Source organism: Camellia sinensis, chromosome 15 (assembly GCF_055761805.1).
Source record: "Camellia sinensis isolate YWXY chromosome 15, ASM5576180v1, whole genome shotgun sequence".
Classification (NCBI taxonomy): Eukaryota; Viridiplantae; Streptophyta; class Magnoliopsida; order Ericales; family Theaceae; genus Camellia; species Camellia sinensis.
In genome coordinates, this window is record NC_138975.1 from 6,144,555 (window position 1) to 6,157,572 (window position 13,018).

At 37.4% G+C, this 13,018-nt stretch overlaps 1 protein-coding gene across 3 annotated transcripts; it reads left to right on the forward strand.

Moving 5' to 3' along the window:
* The first annotated feature begins 1,325 nt into the window (after window positions 1-1,325).
* On the forward strand, window positions 1,326-12,694 carry LOC114290771 (pyrophosphate-energized membrane proton pump 2). Of its 3 annotated transcripts, none has more exons than XM_028234740.2 (15): window positions 1,326-1,745; window positions 2,774-3,129; window positions 3,903-4,106; window positions 5,142-5,293; window positions 5,386-5,533; window positions 5,608-5,740; window positions 6,700-6,872; window positions 8,903-9,023; window positions 9,572-9,759; window positions 9,881-10,318; window positions 10,430-10,594; window positions 10,689-10,844; window positions 10,920-11,031; window positions 11,469-11,688; window positions 12,425-12,694. In XM_028234740.2, the coding sequence occupies exons 2-15, from the start codon at window positions 3,037-3,039 to the stop codon at window positions 12,522-12,524; spliced, it is 2,403 nt and encodes an 800-aa protein (XP_028090541.1). In that variant the 5' UTR covers window positions 1,326-1,745; window positions 2,774-3,036; the 3' UTR covers window positions 12,525-12,694. The 3 variants fall into 3 exon arrangements, with proteins under 3 accessions (XP_028090541.1, XP_028090543.1, XP_028090542.1); XM_028234742.2 differs by having other exon boundaries at window positions 1,505-1,946; XM_028234741.2 differs by having other exon boundaries at window positions 1,520-1,988.
* Window positions 12,695-13,018: the final 324 nt, after the last annotated feature.

Here is a 13,018-nt window from a genome sequence, read left to right on the forward strand (position 1 = left end):
GAAACAAAGAGAGTCAGGAGTCGGGCGTCGGAGTCAACGGAATTCACCGTTAGGCTCTCTCTCGTCGGAGTCAAGAGAATGAGCTATCAGGCTCTTTTTTGTCGGAGTTAAGGGCAGGAGGGAGATGAAGCCATGGAGATGATTTTGATCTGTATTGCAGTGAGAGATTTTGAATTCTGAATGAGGAGAGAGAAAGAGAAGGTGCGTGGCGTTGTGATACACGTGAAAGATCACATAATTGTCCACATCAGCAAGGGGTCATGGGGGTCAGGATTATTAGGGGTCGGAAACATTTTTCTTATTAAGGTTATACTATCTGTATGAGGGGGTTCAAGAATGTTGTCGGAAATTCGAAGATCTTTGAAGAACACTTGAATTCTCTAAAAATGATGAGAGGCTTAGATTCTTTAACAATCACAACTAGGAACACAATAGCAAAGAGATGATGAAGATAAGAGATTGGGTGATAAATTAGGCAAAGTAGTTAGAGAGAGAATAATGGCAAGACTCTTCTATGGATCACCCACTTTCACTCTCAAGGTTGATAATGGAGAAGGGAAATTAGTTCTCTCCCAATAATTATCTTTCCAAATTCTATCCCTTGTAAAGCTATAGATGGGTGATATTTATAAGCACCTAATGATATACATGGAGAATATTTTCTCTAACCACCTTGTCTGAGGAAGTAACCTCTCCGAGGATGAGGAAAACCCCAAAGAGGAGATCAACCTCTCGGCGAACTCTTCTTCTTAGCCATACTTAACCAATAATTCCCAATCATCCCAAAGGGTAAGGGGTAGTTCCAGAGGACGCCTTGCCTTAGAAAGGTCAGGGATAGTTCAAGAGAACGCCCTGCTGCAAATATTGCAGTGTCTCAGAGACCCTCTAGATCGTGCCACCTTGACCCAGGTATAGGCTAATTTAACCGAAGAGTGAATTTATCTCCACTCACTATCCTCAGGATCGGGTCATTTGTTCGGATTCCGTCACGCCCATTGTTTTGGTGCTAAATCCTAGAAAGTTATGAGCCCGCAAGTGTTTTGGGACTCGTTAATGGTGCGATTTCTAGATTGAGTTTGAATCCGTTCGAAGCCAAGTGCTTCGGATCTTTAGGTTCGTGGATTCGAACCCTTTTGAGTTCGAGCTCAAATAGGTCTCTAGGTTCGTGGTTCTGAACCCTTTCAAGAATAAATCAATACCTCAGAGAATGGATCTCCTCCGAAGGTTTCACCTCTTCTAAAAGCAACGGTTAACCTTCTCGTACACCCGTATGATCTGGGCCTCATCGTATAAGCTTGTAGAACTCTCTTTAGAGATATCTACTTGATGGATCTTTCTTGACCCCATCTGTTGACTTTCTTATAGATCCATTCAATAGAATACACAACTTTCTGATTGAACTTTAATTGTGCTCAATTAATTAGTGTCCTCAAGTTAACTCTCATGCACTGCCATATAAAAAAAAAATTTAAATAAACCGTATAAGGATCTATAAATAATTCACGAGGTTTTAGACTGTATTTTTCCAGATATTGACTGACATTTTTCGATCTCCTCTCTTTTTCTGTCCCTCGCTCTGTCTGTCTGTCTAATAGTAATAGAGTATCTCTCTCTCCGAAAGTCTACGACAACACATTTTAGGGAGGAAGAGAGAGCTGTTGAAGGCCTTGGAAGCTTTCGCCTGTGGCGGTTACACAAAGTTTTTCTCTCCCTCTCAAAACAGACTTCAATTTTACTCGCTTCAGGTTCTTAATTCGTTCGTTGCCTTGGATTTTAACCCTTTTGTTTCGGGGCATTTTGATATATTTTCATTTATTTATTTATACATCATTATAGATCTACTATATATGTCTAGAAATTAACTCGTTGTTCTATTCCTGATTGCGATTGGAGGAGAGGCTGTTTTGTTGCTGTGATCTGTATTTTATCCTCCCTATGCGACCCAAGTGAGCTAATTTCTTTCAGATCTTCCCATTCTGATTAACATGGTTGGTAACGGCATTAGATCTAGGGTTTTTTTTTCCCTTCTTTTTTTTTTCCCCTTCTTTTTTTGTTGTTGGTATGGTATGGGGTATCTATTTTAAGTGCGTGGGTTTGGAAATAAATATTGTATTTCACTTTTTATCTGGTATCCGAATTCCCATCTTCGCTCTTGATTAGATTCAGTTGAGGGGTCTCTGCCTAAGCCATAGAGCTTATTAATTTTTAGAGCAAAATTTCATATTACTGGTTTACACCGTGTGTAGTTTACCCCCTGACATTTAGAAATATAAGTACATAAAACCCGTGTTTGTGGATTAAACTGCTTGGTTTATACAGTCAACGGCTTAACCGAAAGATCAAAATACCCTTATGTATATAACCTAACGGTGTAAACCATGTGTAGTTTTGGACTCAAAATGCATTTTACTCCTTTGTGTTTTACTACATAATCCCCTTATGTCCAACACGTGGTTCACACTTTCTGTTTAACTTAGACGGATATGTATGATAGTACACTTTATTTGACAAACCACATGAGTGATGTGCTTATTTCCAAATGACATGGTGAAAACTGCACATGGAGTGAGCCACAGGGTGACATTTGCAAGGATGTGTTAATGTAGCAGTCTATTGTGGTTTCTGCAATTGTTTATCACTTGTTTTTTTTTTATTGGTTCAGTAAAATCTATGGCATTGATTGTCTGTTGCAATGTGTAGATTTTTATTTTTTAATGCTTCCTTGTAAATAGAGATTGGTTGTATTGATATTTTGGGGAATATGTATATACAGAAAAGTTGACTGTATTGAAGGTTTGCAAAGGCGAATATCATCTAACTCATTACGTGTTGAGAAAGGAAGCAAAGGATCAGAAGTCATACGGGCCCTAGACAAAAATTGATGGATATTTTAGCAGTACAAAATTAGATATATTTGTTGTCCAACTAAGAACATTCAAAATTCAGCGACCAAGTTCAGGGGGTGACTTGCCTCTAGTTGGCGAGTTCAACCCTTTCCCTGTAGCTCGGAGAGTGAATTCTTCCCATGCTGTGTCAATGGACGACGAAATGGAGAGTGGCAATTTGGGGCCTTACCAAGACAGGCCAAGGACTTTTCCAAACATGCGCAGTAAACCTTACACCCCACTGGTAAGGACAATATCTAAATATTCTTATCGTGTCTTCTGTAGCATGTTATGTCTTGTAATAACATTAAAATAAAATGTCGTATTTTGTTGCCTGTGAATCATTCTCTTTTATCTGTTAGTTGGCATTTTTCTATTCTTGTTTACTGAGATGTGCATTTCTTACAAGTTTTTGCTTTTTATTGGCCCCGTTTGGTGTAACTGTTAAACAGATTATAGATTATAACTTAACAGATTATAGATTATGACTTTAATCAGAAGCTGTTAATCTGTTTGGTGTAACTGTTAGATTATAGGTTGGATTATAGATTTAAGTTGCTGAGAGTAGTGTTTGTTAAATACGTTGTAAAGTAGCTTTTTCAATTAATTTTTATTTTTTATTATTCACTACTTATCTACATTTCTCATAAGAAATAATAATAATATTCTTTAGTCCATTTGGGTCTTTTTCTATTTTTTTAAAAAGTAAAAAATAAAAAAATTTAAGAGTATAAAATTAACATGTTCACAGCAATCAGAAATAAGGGGTGAGCAGCTTCTCAGAATCAGCTTTTTTGACTTAAAATAAGTTGTTAGAATCAGAAGTTATTTGAAATAAGATTAACCAAACAGTCCAAAATAGCTTTTCAAAAGCCAGAAGCTATAAGTTAGCTCAAAAAAGCTCAAACAAACACCCCCATTATATATTTTGAATCTCTCTCTGTCTCTGTCTCTCTCTCTCGTGTCTGTCTGTGTGTTTTTCTTGTTTACAAATTGATAGGTTGGTTTCTTGTGCAGATATTTCGAATTCTCATGAGAATAAACGCTCGAGTTCTTTTTATACTTGTACTCTTGGGCTTAGGAGCTGTCTTTTACATTGGAGCAAGTACCTCTCCGATTATTGTGTTTGTCTTCACGGTTTGCATCATCAGCTTTCTCATATCAATATACCTCACTAAGTGGGTACTCGCAAAGGATGAAGGACCTCCTGAGATGGTTCAGGTAGAATTGGCTTCCAAGTTTTTGGTTCACTGTATTGATCTTTTTAATTTTTATTTTTTTCCCTCTTAATAACTCTGGAATGTTATTTACATTTGTCAATACAATAATTTTCCATCTGATTGAAATGACCTTAAGGGCCTATGGGTGCCATGGCTGCAGTCTAGTATTTAGTAACTGTGCATTTCTAGGGTGTCAGACTACTCCTGCCTATTTTCTAGCAGTTGAGCTTCTTTCTACTAGGCAGTACAAGTGTTGGTTCCTGGTTTTTCAGGAAGAGAACTTATATGCCTACTTTTTATATCATTTTATGGCTCTAGATAAAACTGAATGGTGCAAAATGGAATTCATGGACCTTATCCGAAGTGTTGAAAATGGTTGCTTCCTTTTCTTTTAAATTTATTTATGTGCATTTAAGAACATTAGAAAATATGCCTAATTCTAAGAGATTTTTGTTGGGGTTTGAACTTCTGACCTATAGGGCTTTGGGTGATATCCAGCATGTAGTTTTAGGTTTGTTCCTTTTATTTTCCCGCTGTTTTTATAGTTTTTTCCCCTTTTACTTTATTTCTCCATGGGGATTGACTTCTCAGCTTGCTGGCCAAAGTAACATTACTTTTTTGATTGGTAGAAATTTGAGAGATGATAAAGACTGAAGAAGTAATGATGGGATATCAAAAATTGTAGTTTCAAATGCTTTGTTCAAATGTTTTTATGTAGCCTTTTTTGCTGTCTGGTGATTCAAAAGCACCTTGAACTGCCATCTAGTTCTATTGGTGGTTAAGCCAATTATTTGGACTTGTCCATTCTGTTCCAAGAAGCTGAAGTTATGTGTAAGTGGTCATGTTGAAAACAAAAAAGCACTTTTTCTACGCAATAGTTTCAATTATCAACATCATCCAGGTTAAATTCAGCACTGAAGTATAATTTTCTTAGCATTTAAGAATAATCAAAGTAAAAGGGGAATTTGACATATTTAATACTATCATTTTTAAGCCTCTGCCCTGACTTTCCTGAGCTTATCATCTTATTTTCTAGATATCAGATGCAATACGTGATGGAGCTGAAGGCTTCTTCAGGACCCAGTATGGGACTATCTCCAAGATGGCAGTTTTACTTGCACTGGTGATCCTTTGTATATATTTATTTAGGAGTACAACTCCTCAACAAGAGGCTTCTGGGCTAGGGAGGTGATGGAAGATATTTTGATGTTGCATTTGTATATTTATGACACCTTAAAGTCTTGCTGAAAAAAATATATCTTTTCACCATGATTGTGCAGGACAACATCTGCATATATTACTGTTGCTGCTTTTCTTCTAGGGGCTATGTGTTCAGGTATTGCTGGATATGTTGGTATGTGGGTGTCTGTTCGTGCAAATGTTCGAGTCTCAAGTGCTGCAAGACGTTCTGCAAGAGAGGCATTGCAGGTTGTCTTTTTCTCTACTCTATGGTCAACTGAAAACGCTTTCAGATTTCTTAGTCAGCTACTTTTTATGTGCAGATAGCGGTTCGTGCTGGTGGTTTTTCAGCTATGGTGGTTGTTGGCATGGCGGTACTTGGGGTTGCCATCCTTTATTCCACATTTTATGTTTGGTTGGGTGTTGGCACACCAGGTTCAATGAAAGTCACTGATTGTGAGTGTCATATTCTCTTGTTCATTAAATTATTAAAATGAAACTTACTACTTCCAAGAAGTGTTTATTAAAAAGGAACAGTGTGTTTGGTTTGGAATGAAAAAATTTGATGAAATTGGTATTTCAAAATGGGATTTTCAATGTTTGGAATGGAGGGAATTTACAATTTCTAAATGGACTTGGTTGCAAACATAATGGAAATATTTGTCATGAACAAAACATAATGGTAGATTAATAATTTTCCTTCTCTTTTTTTTAAAAAAATTATAATTTATCCCCCCCCACCAAAAAAAAAAAAAAAAAAACCAGTATATTTTATACTGTCAGTTGTAATATAATGGTTGATAGTCGGTTGCTATCATGGTTGGTCCTGCTGAAACGATGCATTACTTGATTAGATTGTGGTTGATTATTGTTAACCATGTATTACAAAATAAACAAGGTGACATGAATTAAGTTAGTTTCTTGATTCATTAGTTTGGTACATTTCCCTAGGTTGCAACCGTATCCATCATATTGTGTATCTAAAAGTGATATGATTTATTGTAAACTTGTAGGTATCACAAGTTTATACAATGTATAGAAAACCTATTTGGGTTTTGTCTTGCCTTTGATACCCGTTTCCTTGAAAAAGAGAAATGCCTTTGTAAATAATGCACTAAAATTTTGAGATTTCCTTCTGCTTGAACTTTATACTAGAAATTGAATGTTCATTTGAGCTGTCAATAATTGATTGGAATTGGGGTTTGGACAGATGTCTGCTCATATGCATGTGTCAGTTTGAGTATGCATCTATTTATGGGGATTTTCTTTTAGTGTTCTTTTAACGTGTTACCATATGTTTGTTTATGGCTTGTGTATTCTTATTTCTTGAGCTAGCATCTGCTTATGGTTACATGGCTTTAGAATCAACATGTACTTATTGTCTGTTGCTTGGTTTATATTTATTTCTCTCCCAGTGCCTCTTCTTCTTGTGGGATATGGCTTTGGAGCTTCATTTGTTGCCCTTTTTGCTCAATTGGGTGGTGGAATATACACAAAAGCAGCTGATGTTGGAGCTGACCTTGTTGGGAAAGTAGAGCAGGGGATACCTGAGGATGATCCTCGCAATCCTGCTGTCATTGCGGATTTGGTATTTAATCAATTCTTTATTTGTCTTCTTCATTTAGGTATGCATAGAAAGAATTGCAGCTTGGAATGAATTCAGAGTATGAGGTTGGATTTTTACACATAAATTAGAATTTGGAGTAAATAAAATTGGTGGATTATGGTGCTTGGTTTGCTACTATGGTTGCTAATTCGCTGAAGGTTTTTTCTTGTGAGAATTGTAGACTATACATCTTGGCTATAGGTTGAAGGACTAGATATCAGCGATTGTGTTAGGTGAACTTCACTTGGGGTTTGAGCAAAAATTACTTCACTGCATAACAAGGACCTGAAGAAATTTGAACTGTCATTGGGAATACAAGATTGTGATGACTATAATCAAATAATCTTTATTTGAAGTAACTCTTTAAAAAATAAAAAAATAAATCTTTATTAAATTGGGAATATAAGTTTCAGGACCCCAATCTGTGCCGGTCTGTATTGAGTCCACAACAGAAGTGTGCAAAGGAGTCGTATTGGAGCCTGCTTGTGCACATGACAGTGTGGACGGTGCAATTTAGCATGAAGTCTTTATATTGGGGCTAACCACGAGTTGATTGTGGTATTTATGATTGATTGGGTTTTTGGTAAGGATACTAGAGGATAGAGGGGGAGTGTTTGTCACGATCTTTAACACATAGTGACGTATGTGCATATGATGAGTTCAACATTGGAAGTTTGTAAGGGAAATCGTGAGTTTATGATTGGGGAAAATGAACTCAATCGATTTTTTAAATAGTAGGCTGAGCCTTTTTGTGAGTAATTGTGGTTACTTTTGGTATCAAAGGCAACCGGTGCACATGAAAGAGTGGGGACTACGGTTTGAGGTCATTGACCACAAACCAATGTGATATTTGTGATTGATTGGGCCTTCGGTAAGGGTGTTAGGCAAATTTTTTTTTTTGGTTGGAAGGGTGTGAAGGGATAAAAGGGGGAGAGTTTGTCACAAACCCAACCTGCAGGTGCATGTGTTGAGTTCAACATAAAAAATGTGCTAGGGAGATCTTAGGTGTATAAGTGAGGACAATAAACCCAATTGATATCGCAGACCAGCCCTTTTGTGGAGGACTCAGGTGGCTACTGGAAGCTTCATTGAAGGGATGTTGATTTAACCATTTTCATCAATTGGAGGGCAAGAAGGTTGTTTGGGAAGGTAGCTTCTCAGTGGTTTCCCTCTGAATTTGGGGTGGAGTATAATTGAAGAATTTTTTAACTGTAGTAGTTATCTTACTAGCTCTGAAGGGGGTAGTGAGTAGTCTCTTTATAGTGTGTTGTATCTCTTTGAAATTTTCATTTTCCTTTTGGAGTCATTGTTGTGTTGTATTTGTACAGCTTCAGTTGGAGTATACTGTCTTTAAACATGGAGTTTGCTCCTTTTTGTAAAATACATTAGGCTTATTTATTAAAAAAAGAATGGTCTGGAAGGGCAGTGTAGCTTCTGCTTATTTGACTTATGTTACATGGACTCGGGTACAAGTATTGGGTGCGGGTGCGGGTGTGGGTGTGGATTCAAGGGTCAGACCTTCATAAATTTAAATCTTAGGATATGGATACATATCCAAAATTGGATATGGGTACGGGGACGCACCATATACACATATATATTTATATTGCATATTATATAATATTCTCGGATGAAATGTTGTAAATTATATAGAAAATACTTGAAATTGAATAGGATTCACGAAACATATGAAATTTCTATATCTAATTCATGTGAGGCTAAAAATATTGCTTTACTAGCAAATGTGAGTTTCTTCTTCTCATATATTGTAATAAATTAAAGGATCTGAGTGTCTAAATTGGGTACAGTGTCGGACATATATCCCACACTCTTACCCATGTTATATCTGGTGGACACAGGTACTGTGGGGGAAATAGAAGAGTCCATGTAACACTGTGTTTGACTCATTGATTGTGAAAAATATAAAATCCCACATAAATTGTGTGATTCTTCTTTTCATTTGTCATCGTGATGAATCTGTGATGATGGAACTAATTTTTGTCACATTGCAGGTTGGGGACAATGTTGGCGATTGTGCGGCACGAGGCGCTGATCTTTTCGAAAGTATTGCAGCAGAAATAATTAGTGCCATGATACTTGGAGGAACAATGGCTCAACGCTGCAAAATTGAAGGCAAGTGACCAATGTCTTTATATATACATAGATATTTGTATATGGAGTTCTGTAGTGCCTCTCTCTCACTGCAAATTTGCTATGGGTTATTTATGGTGGTGCTTCTGTTAATTGCTTGTCCTTTATTACTAAAGAGTTCATTTGAATTAATCTTGCCCTTTTTCTTTTCCACACAATGGTAATATTTGTAACCCCCTTAACCTCGAGAGATTATGTAGTAGTTCCGACATAAAACAAGCGGCGTGCCCTTCCAAAAGGGGGACATGCCATCACCTCATCTCCAATATTTTTAGACAAAATGTGAAGGTGTCTTTTTAACCCTATACCCATTGTTTTGAACCCATGACCTCTTTATAGTGATTTCTCAGGATTCACCAGATACCAGTAGACCAGCAGGCCATTGGCTCTTTTCTTTTTTCTTTTTTTTTTCCTGGTGACATTTGTATTCTGTGATGCTTCTTCTTACAGATTAATTGTGGCTTGTACTGAATGAGGTTTCTCTTACTTTCTTAAACTTGTGCAATCCGGTATTTATTTCTTACATGCAGATCCATCGGGCTTCATTTTGTTTCCTCTCGTTGTTCACTCATTCGACCTGCTGATATCGTCAGCTGGAATATTTTCAATACGTGGCACACGTGATTCCGGAGTGATTGGTGCCATGGAAGATCCTATGACAATTCTTCAGAAAGGATATTCTGTTACAATATTTTTAGCCGTTGTGACTTTTGGACTGGTAATAGTTTTAATCTACTGCTGGAACATGTTGAGTTTCTTTTTCAAATAAAAGTTGGTTGCATTATCTAGAAGTTCTCCCTCTCCCTCTCTCTATATTATTGTCTGCACTATTTTGGCAGTCTACACGGTGGATGCTGTATACTGAACAAGCACCTTCAGCATGGTTGAACTTTGCTCTGTGTGGTTTGGTTGGAATTATGACGGCATATGTTTTTGTTTGGATCACTAAGTACTACACCGATTACAAGCATGAGCCAGTACGCACATTAGCGCTTGCTAGCTCCACAGGGCATGGAACTAACATAATTGCTGGCGTCAGTTTGGGGCTAGAATCCACAGCTCTTCCGGTTCTCGTTATAAGTGCATCTATTATTTCGGCATTCTGGCTTGGTCAAACTTCTGGACTGGTTGATGATGCTGGAAATCCCACTGGTGGGTTGTTTGGAACAGCTGTAGCAACAATGGGGATGCTTAGCACTGCAGCTTATGTTCTCACCATGGATATGTTTGGTCCAATTGCTGATAATGCGGGTGGCATAGTAGAGATGAGTCAGCAGGTAACCCTGTTGATTCTTTGGAAATGTTGACCCTATCTGAAAGTGTGACTTTTCTGCTTAGTTTTTCTTTTTGGCTACTTGGACCATATAATTAACACATGTTACTTACAGCCTGAAAGTGTTCGGGCGATCACTGATGTACTTGATGCAGTTGGGAACACCACGAAAGCTACAACAAAAGGATTTGCCATTGGATCTGCGGCACTTGCATCTTTCCTCCTGTTCAGTGCTTATATGGATGAGGTAGCTACATTTGCTCATGTACCTTTTAACCAGGTAGGTTCATACAGTAACCCCACTTTGTATGTTTTCTCATGTTTCTTTCACTTTTGCACTATGACTTTGTTTTACAACTGCTTACTATGTACAGGTTGACATTGCCATCCCGGAAGTATTTGTTGGTGGATTGTTGGGCTCTATGCTTATTTTCTTATTTAGTGCATGGGCCTGTGCTGCTGTTGGCCGAACAGCTCAAGAGGTTGTTAATGAAGTAAGAAGACAGTTTATTGAGAGGCCTGGTATAATGGTGAGTCCTAGAGTGATCTCTACATTGTACTATGAATCTGGGTTTCCATGCTATAATTGAACATGCTTGCTGCAGGACTACAAGGAGAAACCAGATTATGGTCGTTGTGTTGCCATTGTGGCATCTGCATCTTTGAGGGAGATGATAAAACCTGGTGCTTTGGCTATTGTTTCTCCTATAGTTGTTGGTGAGTTATGTACTTTTTTTCTCTTGTGAGAAAGCTATCTATTTGATTATTGCAAAATTTAAGATTTAGGCAGTTGACATGGGCAAATATCATTATTTTATCAGGATCAGCTTTTTATTTGGGAGTTGTTGATATGGCATGTGGCAAAAGTGTTTATGCATTTAAAGTGAAAATTATCGTTTGGGAATTATATATAATAGAAGGCCTGGCATGTATCCGTTTTAGGTACTAGTAATTGGCACCTAACCATGAAAATAACGGACGTTTTGAAATCCAAAAGTTTATTTATTTGCTTTTTGGGTTAAATATGGTTGAAGCTGTGAACATTGTCACTAATTGTTTGTCTCTTTTTCATCATGTTTCCCCCCTCCCCCCCTTCATGTATGTAAGTGCTAGGGTGTAATGGGTCAGTGAAATCTGGTTGTATCATTATACAGGTCTTGTATTCCGGATATTGGGATTCTATACAGGACATCCACTACTTGGGGCTAAAGTGGTTGCTGCTATGTTGATGTTTGCAACTGTTTCTGGGATTCTTATGGCCCTTTTTCTGAACACTGCTGGTGGTGCATGGGATAATGCTAAGAAGTACATAGAGACTGGTGCTCTTGGAGGCAAAGGGAGTGACTGCCATAAAGCAGCAATTACTGGTGATACGTAAGTAGCATTGTAATTATAATTTATAGTTGTGATATTTTCAGTCCTCGTCATGGTAGTAAGCATTGCGTCACTATTTATGTTAGTAGTAATAGTAGTGGTGGTGGTTGTTTTGGTCCATAGTGCTACTAGACATTTGTTTAAGAGGAACATGTTAAAATCTACACTTTCCAGAAAAGTTAAAAGGGGAAGAAGGGAAAGATAACCAAACACAAGAAGACGGCGAAGAAGAAATGAGTTCAATCTCATTTCTTTATAGCTGCACTATTAAATGTGGGAAGAACCTAAATAGCCATGTTCATGTCACTCATATTGCATTCGACAAGTTCATCTTTCTGTAGTTTAAGTAAATAGGTGAAGATGGCTTACTCGGTAAAAATGTTAGTAAAGCTATGAAATACCCCTGATGACATTAGTTATGAGATTAGTGTTTAATTCATTGAGTGATGCTCTCAAACATTTGTCTATCCAAGGTTTGAGCTGGGAAATGGCTTTGGGAACTTTGTTGTCGGCATATTGTCTTGTTTGCTGTCAGCTGGTATGGAGGAAGAATCTTGTATGATCACTCCTAAACTACCACAATTCTATGCTGGCGGGTGTTTTTCTTTTTCTTTATCTTCATTTATGTTTTTTGCGTAAAATTTTTGGGGTTGCTAATAATTGATAACACATGCATCATCTTCCTTTTATATTTTTAACACTCTTTTTATTTATTTATTATTCTATCGATTTGCAGTGTGGGAGACCCATTTAAAGACACAGCAGGGCCTTCGCTTCACGTCCTCATTAAAATGCTGGCGACGATAACTCTCGTCATGGCTCCCATCTTTCTTTGAGAGTTATTAATCTTCAGAACCAAGTAGTCCTTTTTGTCATACAGCACTCAGTCCCCCCTTAAATTTTGCTTTTTGTTACACATATGGAGATGGGTATTGTGATGTGAGGTTGCCTGATTCATAGTTATACAAGATTTTCGTAATTGGAATAAGAAATTAACTTTAGTGAAGAGTCATTTTTAATCTTCTTTTTAATCTTTTTTTTGGGCACTTAAAGAGTTCAATTGTGTGCATGATTGATGGATTGGGTTAGGTAGTTATCTGAGCTTTTATATGTTCAGCAGGCCATGCCCAAAATCCAAGTATATGGGTTTCGGAGCACACATATCTTGTCCTTGGAGAAGGCATTTGGGAGTATTTATAATCATAATTACAAAATGAAAAGGTGGGCATAAAAATTCCCCTGGCATTTACAGGAATTGAACTCCAAATGAAAAGATGTTTGCACCATGTTTGGGGTGTTCCATTTGGGGCAGTTATTTGCCCTTTTGGAT

Coding starts and splice junctions, on each gene's coding strand:
- LOC114290771 (XM_028234740.2), top strand. CDS start 3,037: ATGGACGACGAAATGGAGAGTGGCAATTTGGGGCCTTACCAAGACAGG. Junction 10,845..10,919: donor TTGAGAGGCCTGGTATAATG/GTGAGTCCTAGA, acceptor TGCTTGCTGCAG/GACTACAAGGAGAAACCAGA. Junction 11,689..12,424: donor GCAGCAATTACTGGTGATAC/GTAAGTAGCATT, acceptor ATCGATTTGCAG/TGTGGGAGACCCATTTAAAG.